The following is a 17,294-nucleotide window of genomic DNA, read 5'->3' on the forward strand; positions in this document are numbered from 1 at the left end:
TGAAACAAAGTGGAGACATAGTTTAATGAGAATAAAAAACATTGGTGGGTGATCCATGAATGAAAATAATAAAGGGAGAGGGATGGTCTGGAGGGGATGAAGAACTATTTACTGTACACAGGGCTGGGTCCTTTGGAGAGTTCAACAGAATGATAAGCAACAGAAAGTGGGCTAAAGGACAGGGGCCCCCTCTCTGTCTCATGCATCTCTGCTGTATCCCATGTTGGGCCCAGCCTTCCTACACAGACACATGCAGATAAGTGCACAGCAGCACAATGCAAACAACATGTAAACCACTGTGGTAATCCAGAAAGCAAACAGGTACAGTGTCTTATTACAGTATGCTGTGTGGGGCTGGGTCTGATTATAGTTTGCAGGGTAGATGGAGTAGATCCACACATTTCCTGCAAAGAAGAAAAGCAGGTAAGCATTTTAGGAGTTCAGTCAAAGGTAAGATGAAATAAAGAACTTCATGGATATGAAAGAGGGTGAAAATGTCCTGTTGGATATAGGCTGCCTTAATTTGCTCTTTGCAGTTCTCTCTTTCTTGGAGAAACATCAGTAATGAGTGATTCTACTATATGAGGTCCCTGCTCTACTGTCCACCTGCAAGAGGCAGGCAATATCATAACCTGTCTCTTCTTCTTCAATGTCCTTCTCAGCCTCATCCATGCCCTGCTTCTCCCTCTTTTACAGAATCTCCAAGCCCTCCTTTCTGTATTGACCCTGCCCACCCTCCACCTCCCCCATTCCCCTCATGCTGAGTCTCACCAGCTATGAACCAGCAGAAGAGGAAGAAGGACACCATAGAGTTCCAGACATTGCAGAGGGTGCTGAGGGTGCTCTGGCCCCCGTCCACAGGCTCCCGTGTGCAGGGTAGACAGGACAGGACTCCGAGCACCAGAGCAAATGCCCCCAACACCAGTAGGTAGATGGGGATATAGTGCTGTTGGGGGCAGTCCTTCAGGTACACAGCTCCTGTGTGTGAAGGGTGAGAAGGGTGGGGGAATGTCACAGCACGTTTAGCATTTTTGTTTATCCCAGTAAGAAAACATTTATACATTTATATTGAAGTTGGTACTTGCCTATGGCGATCTGTGTGATGGGTAAAGCACACATTAAAATTTTGGAGAATGCTATAGGGTGAACAAGAAGATGAAGAGAAATGATTGAGTCAGAATCAGTTTTCAATTTTCCATAAATATTGTTCACAATGGCCCTCTAGTGGATAAGTGTGGTCCTTGGTGTATTGATATAATCGTCATTATAGTGATCCTGTGGCTTCTTTTTTCTGACATGAAGTAGACCCCATCTGCCCCACCCAAAATATTTGAGTATTGGATGTAGGTATGAGTACTGGTATTGTGTTGGAGTGCACATACCTAATACAGGTGTGCTGACTTGTGGGGGATTTTGCATGTTCTGCAACAGATCTCTCCCGCTATCCATGGTGACTGGTATGAAGAGATCTGCAAGGGATACAGAACACTTTTTAAAAACAAGGCTTGTAGCATGCTCTGATGGAGTGCTGGTTCATGCTGCCTGTGGTGTCTTTTTGTGGTAGCATTCTATAATTCACACATTGAAAAATGTGAATAAATTACTTCTTAACTCTCCACCTCCATCTACTACCACCATGGGATACTGCCTCCTGTCCTATAAATTTGTTCTATTTAGGTTGACATTATTATCTACAACATTTATTACCCATTTGCAATGTGGCTTCATGATGTATGAATACTGTGCATGCACATTTTTGAGAAATAACTGTTCAGAGTGAAGGTACCAGAGCAGCTATTATCAATAACTTACATGCTTGCATGAGAAAATGCATGAGAATATATGCAAGCTGAATCCAACTGTAATGACCATGTCATCTGTGCATCTGAGCAGTAAAATTCATAAATACAAAAATAAAGAAAAATACAAAAACCGGATCCACAAACCAAAAAAGTCCCAGTATTATAGAACTGATAAGTCGCTGCTAGTTACAAAAAAACTGTCCATACAAAGCAAGCAATCTAGTTGTAGATTAACCTACTTTGCATGCTGCAGTTTAACAGACATCATTACAATGGCAGCCTTTCAACAGAAGATTATGGCCAGTGATCAGAGCCAGTCAGAGGTAAGGTGGGTGGCAGCAGAGCATTGCAACAGACACGTCACTTCAGCACTAGGTACAGTAGTACAGTAGGAAGCCCTTTTGCACTAAGTAGCTTAAACAATATGTTTGAAATACATATTTGCAAGAATATTTTGGATCCAGTTTTGAAACAGGGAAACACTAAATTTTACAATCTTAGTAATAATTTAATGACCACATAATAAACACCAATAACCAATAATTTGATGTGATGTACATGACAAACACTTATACATACTCTGAATATTATTATTGTAAGCAATATTAATGCAGGTTATCAGTTCTTGCATAATTTGCCGGTTCACAGATTCGTACCAGATAGCCTAAATCACAGAAAGATATTCAGTCCTTGCTAACAAGTGTGAGCATATTTCAGTGTTTATTGCAAAGATGGTAAGCAAAACAAACATTATCCTTACGAACAGATCAGTTCCATCTGTTAGGTCCAAAATTCTAAATGCAGGCATCCTGGGAGTAATGCATACAGTAGGCAACAGGCCTTGGTCAGAAATATAACACACTGTTTGGATTTTTATTTGCCTAATCAGAATGGTCAAAATGGTTAACTTGCGTGTCAAGGCAACATGTGTGCACAAAAGACTACACACTGCTTTTAAAACATAGAATTCACATTGTATCACATCTGCAATGAGCTTCATATTGACTAACTTACTTGTATCTTATTGGGTTTAGGTTTGCTGTGAATGGGATTTTAATATTCAATCCATCAACATAATATGAATATGTCACTTTGTAAAAAATATTGATCAAAATGTATCTTATTTTTAAACACTTTTAAACTCTATTTTGTTTTTTCTTCATTAGCCACATATTCACTTATAGCTAAAAACGGTGCTATCAGTTACTGAAGGAAGAGCATAGACAAGCACGTTCTCCTCAAAAAGATGTGATGTCAAGCTGCTGAACCACAGCCCAGAACTTCAGCTTCTTACACCAGAGAACTGTATGGTTTATAGAAACAGCTTAGAGAAAGATATTTCGTCTGCAGGTAGATCAAGCAGATCATCGATGCCTGATTGCCCAGCGGTGGTCGCTGGGGAGTGAAAGAAACGATCGTACTGGCCAACTGAATCTCGCTGTGCATGTGCACCAATGCATTGCCCTCCCGTAGCCTAGGGTTACTGACCAAGCCACAGTCGGTATTAGCAATGTCTGGATTCCAGAATTTTTCTTTTTAATTCAACTTTTCCTTTTTAAAAAGAGGGGAACTACACGCAGTGGCATTTGTAGGCTACTGACTGTCGAAAAGTTAAACGTAGAGCACCGAATATCTGCCTACTTCGTAGCCTACATCTACTGGGTTCACTGCAAAGGTTAAGGCCTGTGGTTGAAGAAAATAATATTTTAAGGATCGGCTAAGTTATGGTATACAAGGGGTATACTGATTAGACCTAAATCATAATGAATACGGGTCTTCAGTAGTTAATAGGCTATATCGTTATGTGATTTTTATTATTTATTTGCTAGGAAATAACGCTTAAAACATAATTCCCTGTGAAATTCTGTTTACGCGTTCGCTTTGAGGTTAGCACATGATGGCTACATTAATTACATTAAGCCTACAGTAATCGACTCATGGATAACTTACCGTAAGAAAACTGTTACACGCACGAATTTAAATATTTGAATATCCCAAATGGAATGTCAGTATGCGAATATAACGAATCTTACCTGATGTGGAAGCACTTGCTTGAAAAAACTGACTTACAATATAGCCTATGCGTTTTATTTCCGCAAGAAGACGAAAAATAAATTTAGGGGCAGAAGTTTTAGCGGAGCAGCGCTGTTGCAACGATCTAGCTGCTGTCACACGAGCATATCCTAAACTTTCTCTGGGCGTTTACTGTAGGCTACTGATGCAGGAGATAACCCATGGCGCGATTTGGATTTGGTGTTACACAGAACTATTCCATTATGCAAGCGTGAAGTCGCAAGGTAAATACATTGGCTTTAGAACTACGATTATTGTTGTATGGAAAGCAATTAGCAAAAAAGAAAACCGACAGCATAAAACAACGCACGTACTTTGGAGTTACTCATTGTTTTAGACCCTAAAACCCCGAATGCCATGCTGCCATTGTAAAATCGATAGGTCGATTATCTAAATATCTGAAATAGCCTTTATCGCACACAAAGCCTGAGCCAATTGGAAATATTAGCAAAAACTGAAACAGTAACCCAGAAAGTAGGCTAAATGATCCATACCCAATGATTGGATGCGAATAAGGAAGAACCTGTGATAGTGATGTTTCTTTTTGTCTGACCAGCAGAGGGAGATGTAAAAAAAGAAAAAGAAAAAAAAAAGAACAGGAATTAGTAGTTTGTTTCACCTCGCTGAACCTGGCAGATGTTTTATTGATGAGGCAGTGTGTATGGGGATGGCTAGGCCCACTGTGTAAGCAGTGTTCAGATGTAGCGATGCTTCTGCCTCAAAAATCCGACCCATATCATATCCCGACTCATATTAATCATTTAAAGCTTGTGTATTCTCTTTTTAACTATCCATAATATTGAATATTCGTATGACTGAAAAAATACCATAGCACTGAAATTCGGTTTTATGGATTGAAATGTTTTTCATCCTTATATTTCTCTCTGACATCTGCCATTTAGTCCCAGCTGCACCGAAGGCTCAAAAATCTGTTAGATTAATTACATCCACAGGGCTGCATTTTCATTCCAAGAATGTATAATAGTGCATTGTCCCTGCATTGTCACATCAGCAAATATGTCCAGCCATCCATTCATCCTTTATCTATACCCGCTTATCCTGGTCAGGGTCGCGGGGGGTGCTGGAGCCCATCCCAGCGAGCAAATAAGTCTTCACTGAAAAAAAAATATCCAGGAAGTGTCAGCTTTCACAGGCCCGCAGCAGCCAGTCACAGATCAGTCAAACACTGACTGGAAGAGGTCTCCACAGAGATGCATCCTCGAGACACTGAGCGAGACTGGCCACTTTGCAGATCAATCACCCGGCTACGTCCCCTCTCAATATCTCCAGTTTGTAGTCGTGCTCCACCCAGGAGAGTGTCCCATAGCCAGCCACGACACCACAGCTACAGGGCACAACACACGCACACCCACACACAGAAAAAGACAGGGGTGTGAGAGAGAGAGAGAGAGAGAGTTTAGGACAGTGTCATTATGATCTGGCAAAAACTGTAATGTCTATGCAAGCAAATATGAGCTCTAGGCCACCAAAAGGGTTTAAAGCACATGCCCTTATTCCAAACACAGGCAAACTGATTCACATACTACAATACAAAATACTACACACACAGAGCAAGACAGTGTAATTATGATCTGGCAAAATGAATTGGCCAAGCAGTCCTTCCCCCCAATGCAATGCTTCAGGGGTGGGACTAACCTCAATGGAAATGTGTGTGTCTGGTTGCCGTCTGTAGAAAATGGCTTTAGTATTGAACTCAGGATTACTGTCCTGCTTGAATATACGTGTTCTTATAGTGTCGTTCTCACATCGAATGACAGCATACACATCTGGGGCTGCAGGACAATGGAAGGGGCAATGCAGAAAATATACACAGGTATCAAACACAAAACACAATGGAGAAAGAGGGATTACAGAAGCAAATGTTTAGCATTTGCTGTTTTAAATGTCCAGATCGCAGAGCTTCCCAGCAGATGTTCAGTTGGCTCATGTGCACCTAGTGAGTGTTACCTGTCTGTTTGGGCTGACCCAGGCCAGAAGCTCGGCGCAGGTGGACTGTGGTCACCATACATGGCTGGGGTATGCAGCACTGCCAGATTGAGGGGGGCGGTAAATCCTCCTTTAGCTCCCTGAGAGAGAACAACATAAATTGTGTCCAGGAAGAGGGGTGGAATGGGTGCAGAATGATGGAAACAGAGACGGTGAGACTGGGAGACCAAGTGCAAAGAGCTGGTAGTGGGATGGAGAACTAATTAAAAGAAGAAGTCAAAGGTGAGAATAGCAGTGAGAAGGAGAGTAATAGAGGTATTACAGAAACAGAGGAAACAGAAAGGAAAGTGGTGTGAACATATGTGCACATAAGTGTTAATGTGTTTGTGTGTGGGTTGTTGGGTGGCAGTTTCAATGTTTTCTTCACCGACAATGTCATTGTATCACTGACATTGTGTCACTGAGAAAAGTAAGACATTGTCGGTGAAGAAAACTTTGAAACCGAAATCCCTGTACCATCATTATGAGTCGAGAGTGATTTTCTCACCTCAAGTGGACATGGGAGTGGGAGAAGACCCTCAGCAGGAACCTCCCTGTGGACCCTGGCTGGAAAGTGGTAGGTAAGAGGGTGTAGCGGCCAGGCCCCAGGGTCACCCTCAGAGCCACACTGCGGGAGTCCATGTACACAGAGCTGGCAGCCTGTTCCCCCACACAATGTACCCGGGTCATCCGGTTCACCTCCACCTGAGGGAGGAGGTGTTTATCCATCACAGTGATTCCAGGTGCATACTCCCCCACGTCACACTCATTGCCCCTCTGACTCACTGACTCATAATACACACACTGGTTCATTCTCTGATCATTCACTGCCTGGCTCACTCTTGCTCATTTACTCTTAAGCATGTCACTGATTCACTATTCGCTTGCACTGCTGGTGGGGGAGGATAAAACGATGATGCAGATGGGATTGATAAGGCTCTTAGGGAAAAGCTTGAAACCAAGAAACACTGTAGGCCTCCAACACCAGAGATACTGGACCTGGGCTTGGTCCCTGCACTGTACACAAAGCCCCAGTGTCTCTGTAACTTACCCTCAGCACTTCGAAACCAATGGGCAGGTTCTCCCCGCTTCCTTCTCTTCTTCGTATTCTCCGGTCCTCCTGCTGCAGGCAGATCAGCACCTCATCCCCCTCCCCCCGCACCTCAAACATGAACTGAGAGAGAGGCTTTGATCACATTCACACTAGCTAAAACTAAGAGAGATTTTGTGTGGGCAATGTAGCATCCCTTTGTGTCTGCACTGTATATCGTAGTGTTTTACCTCAGACTAACATTAAATCTAGTCTGAGGTAAAACTGAAACATATAGGAGCAGTGCAGGACTCACCGTCTTTGTAAGTTAAGGACCCCTGTAACATGACATTATCAAAACTGCGTTACATTTACAGTATGCAAGGACAAACACTGCAGATACAAGAAGCAAAAATTTCTTCTGGGTTAATTTGATAAAATGGGCTTATTGAGCTATAGTGCTAGCTTTAACATTTATATTGCATTGAATACAAGGTATTTGGAAATATAGGGAGGCATCTCAAATCAATGATGTTTTGACCATTCCATTTCTGGAAATATCCCTGTCCACAGGAAATAACTGAATGTCACAGGTGTAATCCTTGATTGTACAAATCAGTTTATTCAGCTAAAGCTATTCAACACAATTTATCAATTGACCAAAGACAGAAAAGCAAATTTCAACATTTGTAAATTGGGAAGACTAAATATATGTAGCTATCGCTTCTACTTCCAAGGTCACCCCTAGGTACTACTTTCCTTGGAAGGAGGTAAAGATGGCCTGGATTTTTTTACCCGAAGTAAATTAGCCTATTGGGTGCACCCCTGCTGTGGCAACAACTTTAACTGCTTACTAAACTGAATAGCATGGTGTTTCCCAAATAAACAGCCCCAAAATAGCTGTCTCGCATCTATTTTCACTCTGTGTTGAGATTTAGGAATAGAAATGAGAATACCAAGGATATTTATGCCAAACATAGCAGCAAGAACAGTGTGTCTGCCAGTGGGCCCAGTCTTGACTGTCAATCTTTATATAAAATATGTGCATCAGTCAGCGTTGTGTGTTTAAGTACCTTGCCAAAGTATTTTTAATGTCTTACCTGGGGGTTATACAGGAAGGTGTCTCGGTGGTTGATGCAGCCCCCACACCTGCTATTCTTGTCCACTTGTCCATCCCACCGCATGCCCCTTAACCCATCCCTGAAGTTGCTCTCCTGCTCCTCCTTCCTTGCAATCTTCTCACCTCCCTTCCCTCCACCAGCCTTGTCTCTTTGTCCCCACAGTGTCCCATCCCTCTGCCTCTTCCCCAGTTGATCTTCTTTCCTGTCACCCTTTGGGCCTTGCTCTGCTTCCCTGGTCAAGCCCCTCTGGTCCTCCTGTTTGCTCAGCCCGCTGAGTAGGGGGATGCTCCCCGGTGGTTTCCCAGGTGTTGCTGCCCACTCCCCAGGGCACCGCACCTCTCTCCAGTGGGAGCTGGGCCACAGCAGAGCCCGCTCTGCCAACCGGCACACCACCACGTCCGTGAAGTAGTGGCAGAAGTCCTCAAACTCCATCCTGACCCGAGCACATGACACACAGGCACAGACACACACATGCACATGCATGTAGACAAACATATGCACCCGTGCATGCACACACAAACAAGATCAGATATGTACACATTTATAAATATGTATTCCAAAAAGTACTTATTAAAAGCAAATGTTCAGTGCATACTGTAGCAGTTAGAATCTGTCTGATTGACAACTTACCAGAACTCCCCGACGTCTCTCACTGTGAGGCCCATCTTCTCCCTCTCACTGCGACCCACCTGCTGCCACTGATGTGACCTATGGTGTACAGCATACAGTGAGGCAAGTTACTATACTACACCTGAGGAGACAGAATGGGAATATAACAGTAAGTGTGTGAAATAATAAATATGGATGATATAAAATAGAATCCTATTCTAAGTGTACTGAAAAATGTGTCATGAAGTTGGAACAATAAGGTGATATTAGCTGTATTGATCTCTACACATACATAAACATGTATATTTAAAATGCTAATCAGATATTCCATGGCAATATTCCGCAGAAGCAAGAGTTACCCATCTCTAGACCAGGAAAGTCAGAATATTTGTAAAAGCAAGTCCCAGGTCTTATTGAAAGAGTTGATATTAGAAAAGAATAGATTGTGGAGCTTTACGCACACACATACTGCTTTATTTAACAGACGGATATCAGACGTTGCAGATGCTCTTACCCAGAGCAACTTACACAACTTTTTAGCATCTTTTACATTGCACCCATTTATACAGCTGGATATATACTGAAGCAATTCAGGTTAAGTATCTTTCTCAAGGGATCAATGGCTGTGTCCTACCAGGGAATCGAATCGGCAACCTATGAGTCACAAGCCCAGTTCCCTAACCATTATGCTACACGGAAGCCCAAGCACCAGAAGCAGAAGTGCCAAGAATGCTTACTGAACTCCATGCTCACCCCTGGCTCCATGCTCCTGTCCAGTCGGTTGTACCCCAGGGATTCCGCATACGCACCATTTGGACGCGGGACGCCCCGCACACACCAAGCAGCTGCTCCCCGAGGCGCATCTTCCGCACCGCCGTGATGCCGTAAGCGTGACCCCGTACAAGTCCGCAGTCCAGAACCGACTCCACCATTTCCCCCTCCGCAGGCTGAGAAGGACGGGGGCAGCGCAGAATGGAGAGGCAGAGCAGACAGGCTTCTCAACGCCAGTGACGTCTCAATGCCAGTGACATTCAGAAGTGAGTTACAGATTAATACAGATTAATAAGAAGTGGAATTGGACCAGCTCAGTGACTTAACATGAAATAAGCAGCAGCGGAAATGAATAGTATATTAGCTGTGTACAGACAATATATTTCGTCCCATATATGACACACAAGTCAACTACCTTCCTCAGCCCCACCAACCCCAGTGCCCCTGTGTGGTTCTGACCCGAATGTAGCAGGTGATGAGAGCTCGGCGGGTGTGCGCACGGGCCAGAGTCTGGAACAGCGCTCTCCTCTGGTCAGAATGGTGGGTCAGAACCTCCCTGTCCAGACTGATGGGCTCGGACACCCCCCCAGTGAAATCCACCAGTGCCTCGGCAGTATTGCCCCCCTCCAGGGCCTCATAGCAGCCATTGAGTCTGGGGGTAATAAGAAGGAAAGGTGAGAACAGGAGGGTGGAGTAAGCTGGAATGAATGAGTGGATTCCATGCGCACCAAAGACACAGCACAATTTACAGCTCCAGGATCTCACTAGTGTTTAGTCACATGCTCTTGAGGCAAAGTGCACAATATCAATAATCGGCACTGAAAGTCAGTGTCTACATAACTGCACCAAAAGTCATTCAGTCTCCCAACAGCACTTTTAAATTCAGTGTAGCATATTGGTCGGCGTTCCTGAAGCCCTCTCACTTGGCGTAAGCCTTCTCCAGCAGGGCACTCCAGAACTCGCGAGGGGAGCCAGAGCGGCAGAACAGCAGCGCCCCGTCCTGGCCGGTCGGGAGGCGGTCATCGATGACCACGTCGGTCCAGCAGCCCAGGCGCCAGAAGCGGAAGTGGAATATGCCGGCGTACAGGTCCGGCCGTTTGGGGTTCCACTCCTGCTCCTTGTGATCTGGAATCACCTGGGTGGAGAGGCCATTGAGGTCATGTTACAGATGGTTGTGTTTTCCGGTAATCTATAATCAATTAAACAATTTGAATGAGTAATGTCTTTTAGAAAATACTTTAAAAAGACAAGGTAAAATTGACCTGCTTCCAGAGTGAGGGCTCAGTAGCTAGGCATGATGTAGCTGCCACCATCCAGCAATTGCCCAGACTGCCCTGGTGTAGGTCTCTAGAGCTGATGCCATCAACAAAGAGCCTAGGGTCTTTACAGAGTTCCTGGGAGAGAGAGAGAGAGAGATTGTGTGTGAGAAAAAGAGAGAGAGAGAGAGTGAGAGATAGAGAGAGAGAGAGGTATAGGTAGCCACTGAAACAAACCTGAGTGCCTGCGGAGTATTCTGCTTCTTTTCAGAAACTAGTGGAAGCCAGTTGTAGGTAAACATAGCATACTGAGTTATTTTCAAGGAATACTTTGCTATGCGATTGATTTGGCTGAATGATTTATAATGTATATTTATAATTGAATTTGAAAGTATGCGGTGAAAGCATGTTGTTTTCTTGGAGCTGTTGATCTGTGTTTTGACCCTTGGCTGCCCTCTCTCTGCATCTCTCAGGTTCGGGTTACAGTGGTGCGAGTTCAGACATCCACCTCCAACCCTTCCTCTTCCCTCACACAGATAGATAGACACATATTCAGATCAGCAATCACACTTTTATAGTGGTTTGAGAGCAACAGTTCTTTTTGCCCTTCTATTTGTGTCCAGTGTGGAGTTCACCTTGACAGGAGACAAAAGCAGTATAACAGGTATGAACAGGACGTTCTCAGTCCAGTAGGGCATGTGCCAGCACATACATGTGTAGAGAGAAAGGTCATGTCACCCTGTCATTCGACCAACTCCGATCAGGAGAGCAGTTAAAATGACACGTAAGGAAGATGGGACGTGGTATGCAAACCTTTACTAAGTTACACAGAGTACGCTCCCTAGTGGAGAGCACACCTTAACACTGTCCCAATAAACAATCTGGTTCTGGTAGTGATGTGAAAACTACAGCTACAGAACCTTCCTTAATGACCCTGCACATGCATTCATCCACCCTGCCCAGTGCACACCGTGACAAATACCTTGCATAGTTAAGTTGCTTCTCATGAATAGTAAATGCCCATAAATACATCCAACCAATATATCTGCCTCACACTGGTCGAACATGTGCTATAGCAATCAGCGTTGTTTTTATATATCTCAGGCAAACACATCGATACTGTGGTAATGCCCCCTCTCAAATCCACACACGCGACATACACACTTTGCTCAGGATTTGGTTACACTGAATAGTGAGAGAGACGCCTCTCCTTAATTAGAAAGGCCTGTAATGAACATCTTTAATAAGCTTGCTGAGTGGATACCTTGAATTAGACTGTTGCACCGAAGGGAGAAAGGAATCGCATTGGGAAAGGTCATGAACCCATGAAGAAGTCCTCCTAGTTTAAACCTGTCAGAATCAGACGTGTGTTCGAGTGGGCCTGTGTGCATGATTGTGAGTGTGCCAGTGTGTGTGTGCACAAGTGAGTGTAAGATATAAATAAATTGAATGCCTTTATTGCCTTTTCAGGAATATTATGTGCATTAAATACATTTATTAAAGCAATTTCTTTCCTGCTTTCATTCATTCTTTCTTTGCTAAGTTGATATTATGCTTAGTGATTACAAACGGGCCTTCTGTGCCTTCTTGGTGACATCACACAGAGAATACATTCTCTGTGTGTACTGTATGTGTGAGGTAGTTCATCAGTCTATCAATTTTCCAGCACCCATTTAATAAATTTTCCCCCATTTCTCTCATAGTGTCTCACCCTAGGTCTCTTCCAGGTGAGGCCAGGTGGGGGACAGCGGCGGTAGAAAAGGGACTGGGCAGAGGGGAGGAAGTGGGGGTCCTGGAAGAGAACACCCCGACGTAGACAGGCACGTTTCAGCTGGTAGTAACACTGTCCCTGGAACAGACAAACTCGCTCCGGCATTCTGCAAACCACAGGGAGAGTGAGATTTAATGGAAATAAAGGCCAAAGACAAACAATATCACAACAAAGCTAGACTACACTTAATTCGCCCAAAACTAGACAGACTACCCAGACTTGCTCCATTCTTATTGGACTATGTGGTTCTCTCAGTGAAATGAAAATTTCATAGTGTTCCTGCTGTAGTCATCAGCATACCACACCATTGAGGAACAAAGTAATTAAACATGTCTCCAGTGAAAAATGACCAAAACAGCACTACACATATAACATCTTGAGTTTTGGCATCACTCTCACAACTGCAACCACCAAGAATTATATATTTCTGTTGTTTCTTGTTTCTTCAGCTGTTTTTGTTTTCTTTGTTCCTTTTGTTACTGTGTAAACTTGAAATACATTTTGAAAAGAACCTCCCCCCCCCCCCCCCAAAAAAAAAGACCAACCAAAAAGTTGCAAAACCGCCAGGTAGTGAACAGCACAAAGGTGAGAAGGTCAATCCTGGGTTTTCTAGTGTTAACTGTGAGATGACCAGACTTAGACAAGGTTAATGACACACATTAGTCCTGGCAGCAAGGTAAGAGGTAGAGATTAGAAAAGGATATGGGGAGGAATAACAGGAGAATGAGAGAGTGACAGAGGAGAGAGAGATTTTGCCATTAGAGCTAGCGTGGGCAGAGGGCCCAGTGTCAGCCAGCTGAATGCGTCAGAGTGTGTGACCCAGGGTGATTCTGTGTCACTGCATGTGCCAGCAGAGTATGTGCATGCACTGTGTATCAGCGGTGCATTAGTAAGCACTGCTGTTAGTGCAGCTGTATTTCTGTGCACTTGGTGCCTGTATATGCAACGTACGCTGTGTGGGTGTGTATACGAATGCCACAGAGGCTAATGTTATCTTCTATAATTTACCTGTCTGTAAGCTGAAACAGTAACACCACCTCCCAAAACAAGAAACTCCTTTAAACAATTCAAACAGAATGTGTGACTCCCAGACTAGAATTACAGTGTAATTGTCTCAGACACTTGCTGCACTTAAACTGAAATTCAGATGACCATGTTCTTATCATCCATGTTAAAAACTCAGATATTTTTCCTGGATGAATGTATAGCATCAGCAGAAAAATGAAACTACTTAAGCTCAGGTCCATGATCTGTTCCTGTTATCCTGGCTACATAGTTAAGATAAGATGTGTATATTCAAAGAAACTCAAGGATATCCAAGGAACAAATACTGCGGAAATTGTTATGGTTAGAAACACTAACTATTTGCCAGAGTGAGATTACATATTCTAAATCTACACCCAAAACAAGCAGAAATTTAAATGCAAATAATATGAAGATGAAATAAAAATAAAAAAATAAAAATTTTTTAAAACAGTTTGAATGCAAATGTGTTTTCTATAGTGCAGAATAGAGCTAAACAATATGCAATATGTTCCTATTGAATACACGTAATAGTCCAATGACTACATTCATCCTTATTTGAGGTTATTAAAAAATCAAAACCCCAAAGGAAATTGCTAAATGTTTAAAACATTCTCTTCCTTTGAATTGGTTTCTCCAATTGTCAGCATTAAGTACTGCTACTTCTGACCATAAATTGCCTTCCACTTGGAAATTTACACAGCTCTGCACTCTGTATAAAGGAGCACTGAATATGCCATACTTATTTCTCAAGCTCTAATTTGGAATCAAAATTAAGATGATGTCCTGAAAATCTTAAGTGAGAAATTTGTACCACACATTTGCCATTAAACATAATAAAGTATAAACGAGGCCAATGCCCACCATACTACAAGACAGTGACATTGATACTTTCACAATAGTGTTTGCTTTATTGAATATCTCTTCTTACTATATATATACTTATGCAGTATGTGTACAGCATAATCTATAAGGAGTATACAATGTATATAAGAGCACATACACAGTACATTTCAACTGCAATGCAAATATAAATTAAAATGTTCAGTGATCTGTTTAGTTAATTAGCAAAAAAATGATCCATGGTTATTATGTATTTTATATAATGTCAGAATGTGGGAAAACAGATGTGAAATTGTATAAACAATCCTATCCTTGTTACACCTCTAACCACGTAAGGATATTCGCTTCAGAAACGAGATATAGCAACAGATCTGAAGTAAGATAGCCACCTACCTCTTAGTGACAGCCCGTGAGTCAGCTTTTCTCTATGTGGCAGAGAAGTCCAGGAACTCAGGTGAATCCAGTGTAAGGTTCCTCCAGGTCATTAATACAGTCCCTTCTGCGGTCCTCGATTAAGAAAGCTGTTCACTCATCTCACATGCCTAGTTGAGGCCTTTAGATGGAGCTTCACACTTGACATGCTATGGTCCTTGGGGCAATGTTTTTGCATGTTCAACATAAGCACCGGTGATAATGTTAAATTCATTCCTGTTTTTGTTTGTAAACCTGCACTGCACGTGTCTACATGTCTGTTGTACACATCAGTATATTTGTCTCTGCAAGCACCTCTGTACCCACCCCCGTGAGCTTAAATTTCAATGTATGCGACCGTGTGTGATAGCATGTGTCTCAACGTAACAGGGAGGCATTGTGTGACAGGGTGTGTGTGTGATAGCAAGTGGCATTGCGTGTGCGTGTCTGCCTCGGTAAAACAATGTGCAGCGTCATGTGACAGTATGCGCGGAGTAATATCAGGAGAGTTCTTTATCTGTGTGCTGGTGTAACCTCATCCTCCCAACAGACAAAGGACTATCCCCACATAGCGACATAACAGACAATTAATGACACAAACACGCTGGTTACGATTCACAAAGGCTGCCGCATGCCCCCAAACACATGCTAGTATAGAGGTTGCATGATCAATCCTGTGCTTACACACTGACAGGCCGCACAAATAACTAGCAGTTACTTCTCACAGACTATGAGCAACACACTGTGGTCAAGTAAAGCTGTACTTAAGTAACATAAAACTACCTGCTCACCATGCACAAACACACACACAGAAAACCAATATGCTTTTACCACTGCCCTCTGGAGCGTGTGTGTGTGTGTGTGTGTGCGTGCGTGAGAAATGCTTCCCTCTGTCTCTGGCTTCCGTGCCTCCCTCAGTGCCGTTGTGTTTTGGCCCGTCCTCTCTCTCTCTTTTCAGCCCTTTTGCTCCAAGCAGTGGGCCCAACTTCTGCTGCTTCCTTGATGACTGTCCCTCTCTCAGCGCTCCTCCTTCCCCCTTCCCCCTGAGACATACAAGCCCCCCCCTCCCCTCTCTACCTCACTCTCAGCATATCTGTTGTCATTTAGCGCGTGTCGCTGACACCTGAATCCTCTCGAGAAAAAAAAACTCTGTTAACTCCTTCATTTCCAGTCTCCCAGACTAATTTCAGGCAAATGCACATCTTAAAGCATATCTACAGCATATATATTACATATGGCTAGCATTAAGTCTGATATGTGTGAAGGCACTCAGCTCACATTCCATTAGTCTGTATCTGCTTAAATTGTGACAGGATTACATTTACATTCCAATGAGGAATGTGGGCGTGTTCAAATTTCCACTCCGTAATCTCTGTATTCTCAGCTGGACTCCGTGAAACCACATGAATTTTGTCACATACACTACTTTTCCAAAAGTATGTGGACACCCCATCTAATAAGTGATTTCACCTTTTTCAGCCATGCCCATTGCTAACACGTGCATAAAATAAAGCATACAGCCACGCAATTTCTATTGACAAACATTGGCAGTAGAATGGGTTGTACTAAAGAGTGACTTTCAATGTGGCACTTTCATAGTATTACTACCTTTCCAAGAAATTAGTTTGTCCAATTTTTGCCCTTCTAGAACTGCCCCAGTCAACTGTAAGTGCTGTAATTGTGAAGTGGAAACGTACAGGAGCAACAACAGCTCAGCCACAAAGCAGTAGGCCACACAAGCTCACAGAACCGGGACCACAGAATGTTGAAGTGTGCGTAAAAAAAAAACATCTGTCCTCGGTTACATTACTCACTACAGAGTTCCAAACTACCACTGGAAACAATGTCAGCACTGTTTGTCAAGAGCTCCATGAAATGGGTTTCCATGGTCAAGCAGCCGTACACAAACCTAAGATCACCGTGCGCAATGCTAAGCGTCGGCTGGAGTAGTGTAAAGCACACCGCCATTGGACTTAAGCAGTGGAAGCGCATTCTCTGGAGTGAAGAATCACATTTCACTATTGGGCAGTCTGACAAACAAATCTGGGTTTGGCAAATGCATAGTGCCAACTGTAAAGTTTGTTGGAGGAGGAAGAATGGCCTGGGGCTGTTTTTCTTGGTTTGGGCTAGGCCCTGTAGTCCCAGTGAAAAGAAATCATAATGCTACAGCATACAATGACATTCTAGAGAATTGTGTGCTTTCAACTTTGTGGCAACAGTTGGGGGAAGACCCCTTCCTTTTTCAGCATGGCAATGCCCCCATGCACAAAACAAGTATAAAGAAATTATTTGTTGAGCTTGACTGGCCTCTAACCCATCAAACACCTTTGGGATGAAATAGAATGCCACCTGCAGGCCAGGCCTTACGCCCAATATCAAAGCCCAACCTCACTAATGCTCTTGTGACTGAATGGAAGCGAATCCCCACAGCTATGTTCTGAAATCTACTGGAAAGCCTTCCAAAAAGAGTGGAGGCTGTTAGAGCAGCAAAGGGGGGGTCCAACTCCATATTAATGCACATGCTTTTGTAATGAGATGTTCAACAAGTACATATGGGTGTGAAGTTCAGGTGTCCACACACTTTTGTAGTGTAACATT

The 17,294-nt window shown here is 43.3% G+C and overlaps 2 protein-coding genes across 3 annotated transcripts; both read right to left on the reverse strand.

Annotated features, from left to right (window-relative positions):
* On the reverse strand, positions 1-4,444 carry LOC135251438 (transmembrane protein 272-like). 2 transcript variants are annotated; one of them, XM_064328877.1, is made up of 5 exons: positions 4,370-4,444; positions 1,383-1,469; positions 1,086-1,136; positions 772-978; positions 1-404 (listed from the first exon to the last, which is right to left on the reverse strand). In XM_064328877.1, the coding sequence occupies exons 2-5, from the start codon at positions 1,447-1,449 to the stop codon at positions 199-201; spliced, it is 531 nt and encodes a 176-aa protein (XP_064184947.1). In that variant the 5' UTR covers positions 1,450-1,469; positions 4,370-4,444; the 3' UTR covers positions 1-198. The 2 variants fall into 2 exon arrangements, with proteins under 2 accessions (XP_064184947.1, XP_064184946.1); XM_064328876.1 differs by lacking the exon at positions 4,370-4,444 and adding an exon at positions 3,836-3,964.
* Positions 4,445-4,715: 271 nt separating this feature from the next.
* Positions 4,716-15,735, reverse strand: LOC135251435 (calpain-5-like). The gene is made up of 13 exons (XM_064328872.1): positions 14,679-15,735; positions 12,360-12,525; positions 10,655-10,786; positions 10,316-10,527; positions 9,852-10,044; positions 9,375-9,568; positions 8,643-8,720; positions 7,992-8,445; positions 6,913-7,035; positions 6,370-6,566; positions 5,844-5,962; positions 5,532-5,668; positions 4,716-5,220 (listed from the first exon to the last, which is right to left on the reverse strand). Exons 2-13 carry the CDS (start codon positions 12,522-12,524, stop codon positions 5,044-5,046), a joined length of 2,181 nt encoding a protein of 726 aa, XP_064184942.1. The 5' UTR covers position 12,525; positions 14,679-15,735; the 3' UTR covers positions 4,716-5,043.
* Between the last annotated feature and the right edge of the window lie 1,559 nt (positions 15,736-17,294).

The sequence above is a fragment of the Anguilla rostrata genome, chromosome 3 (assembly GCF_018555375.3).
Source record: "Anguilla rostrata isolate EN2019 chromosome 3, ASM1855537v3, whole genome shotgun sequence".
Lineage (NCBI taxonomy): Eukaryota > Metazoa > Chordata > Actinopteri > Anguilliformes > Anguillidae > Anguilla > Anguilla rostrata.